Raw genomic sequence first — 1,822 nt, forward strand, 5'->3', positions numbered from 1 at the left:
CACCACTGCACTCCAGCCAAGACAGAAGAAACCAGAACCCATTCTCTTCCGGGACCGGTCGACCTCCCCATGCCTGCCACCGACCCCGCTGCCACCTCTTTGCACCACCATGGTCTCCGTGGTGACCCCGTCACCCCCTGTCTACACTATGCCTAGGGTCTTTGGTCCCTTCCCTTCACTGCCCTGCAAGTCGGTCAGTGGGAGCCTCCCCCGCTCCAGGCAGTCCTGGGTGCCCCCTGCTCAGAACAATCCCAGGGGCTCTCCTGGGCCTGTAGCTGTGGCTCTCAGCCCTCTGCTTTTAAGCAGCAGACCCCTCTTTGCAGACAGGGTCTTGATGGATAAAGCAGATAAACGGTGTTTGCTCTGGTTAAGGCATTGGGTGAGGTTGAAGGCACCAAGGGGCTCCACCTTCTTGACTTTAGGCAAGCAAGGCAGCCCCAGGTGCACCAGACAGGATCCTGGGGCTCCCAAAGGACAGGTGGAAAACCAGAGGGCCCCTCCCACATCTCCAGCACCGGTCCTGCCTCTCCCTGTGGGCACGTCTCCCCATGCTATCCTCTGCCTGCAGTGTACTGGGTTAGAGCCAGGATGGTGTCTGGCTCCAGGGAGGTGCAGAGGCATGCTTACCAGGGGAAGCCAGGGCAGTGGAGCTTGGGCATGCTGTTTCCAGCCACATATGAGAAATGGAAGCCTCCAGGGTTGAGAACCAAGGGAATCAGATCAACCATGTGGCTGCAAGACAGGGCAGAGAGGGGACGTCAGCCCCAGCCCCTCCACACCTCATGTGCAGTTCTACAGCATGGGCACAGGTACTGCCCACACAGTCGACCTCTGAGCCCAGACCCCTCCCCTGTAAAATGAGAATAAGCACTCAGGATGATTGTGAGGATTAACTAATAGATTGTGAAGAAATGGTAACTGAGCCTGGCACATGGGACACTCCCCAAAATGCTCCTTTTTCATTTCCCTCAAGCCCAGAGTAAACCCCTTCGACCTCTTTGCATTTCATGACAGGCCATTCCAGTTTAATTTCACTTCAGATCTTGAAATGTCCAAATTCTTCACTTGTAGGATAGAAAGGAAATCTCAGGACGAGTTCGTTGGCCTCAGTTAAAGAAAAGTACCTTATAGAAGAGCCATAAGAATGACGTGGCTTTCATTCATTCGGCAGATACATTGGGACCATCTCTTGTGCCCTCCTTAAGCTTGGTTAGGGGTACAGGAGATGGGATCGGGGGCGCTGGGAACTAAGGAGGTCTTAACCCAGCCTGGGGGATGGAGGACTGCCTGGAGGTGGAGGCCAGACCTGAATGAGTCACACAGGCTAAGTGGGGAATCAAGAGGTGCAGGCAGTTAGGCCACCACACCTGGCCATTCATCTTTTTTAGCATTGAATAATATTCCATTTCCTGGATATGCCACATTTTATCATTTACCCAGTGAAGGATATCCTGGTTGCTTCCAAGTTTTGGCAATTATGAATACAGCAGCTATAAACATCTGTGTGGAGGTTTTAGAGTGGACATAACTGTTCAACTTATTTGGGTAAATACCAAGGAGCATGCTTGCTGAATCATAGGGTACGATAACCAAACTATCTTCCAAAATGACTGTACCATTTTGTATTCAGCAATGAATAATAATTCAGAGGACTTGGCTGGGCACAGTGGCTGATGCCTGTAATCCCAGCACTTTGGGAGGCTGAAGCGGGTGGATCACGAGGTCAAGAGATCGAGACCATCCTGGCTAACATGGTGAAACCCCGTCTCTACTAAAAATACAAAAAAAATTGGCTGGGTGCAGTGGCTCAAGCCTGTAATCC

General features: G+C 51.8%; 1 protein-coding gene across 1 annotated transcript in view; it reads left to right on the plus strand.

The window, feature by feature from the left end:
- PPIL2 (peptidylprolyl isomerase (cyclophilin)-like 2) overlaps positions 1-1,822 on the plus strand; it is a 44,056-nt gene that overhangs the window by 6,906 nt on the left and 35,328 nt on the right. The window contains exon 5 of the mRNA XM_011947334.1: positions 791-809. Within this exon, the coding sequence (XP_011802724.1) occupies positions 791-809 (19 nt within the window). The remainder of the gene's footprint in view (positions 1-790; positions 810-1,822) is intronic.

Source organism: Colobus angolensis, unplaced genomic scaffold (assembly GCF_000951035.1).
Source record: "Colobus angolensis palliatus isolate OR3802 unplaced genomic scaffold, Cang.pa_1.0 Scaffold260, whole genome shotgun sequence".
Taxonomy (NCBI): Eukaryota; Metazoa; Chordata; class Mammalia; order Primates; family Cercopithecidae; genus Colobus; species Colobus angolensis.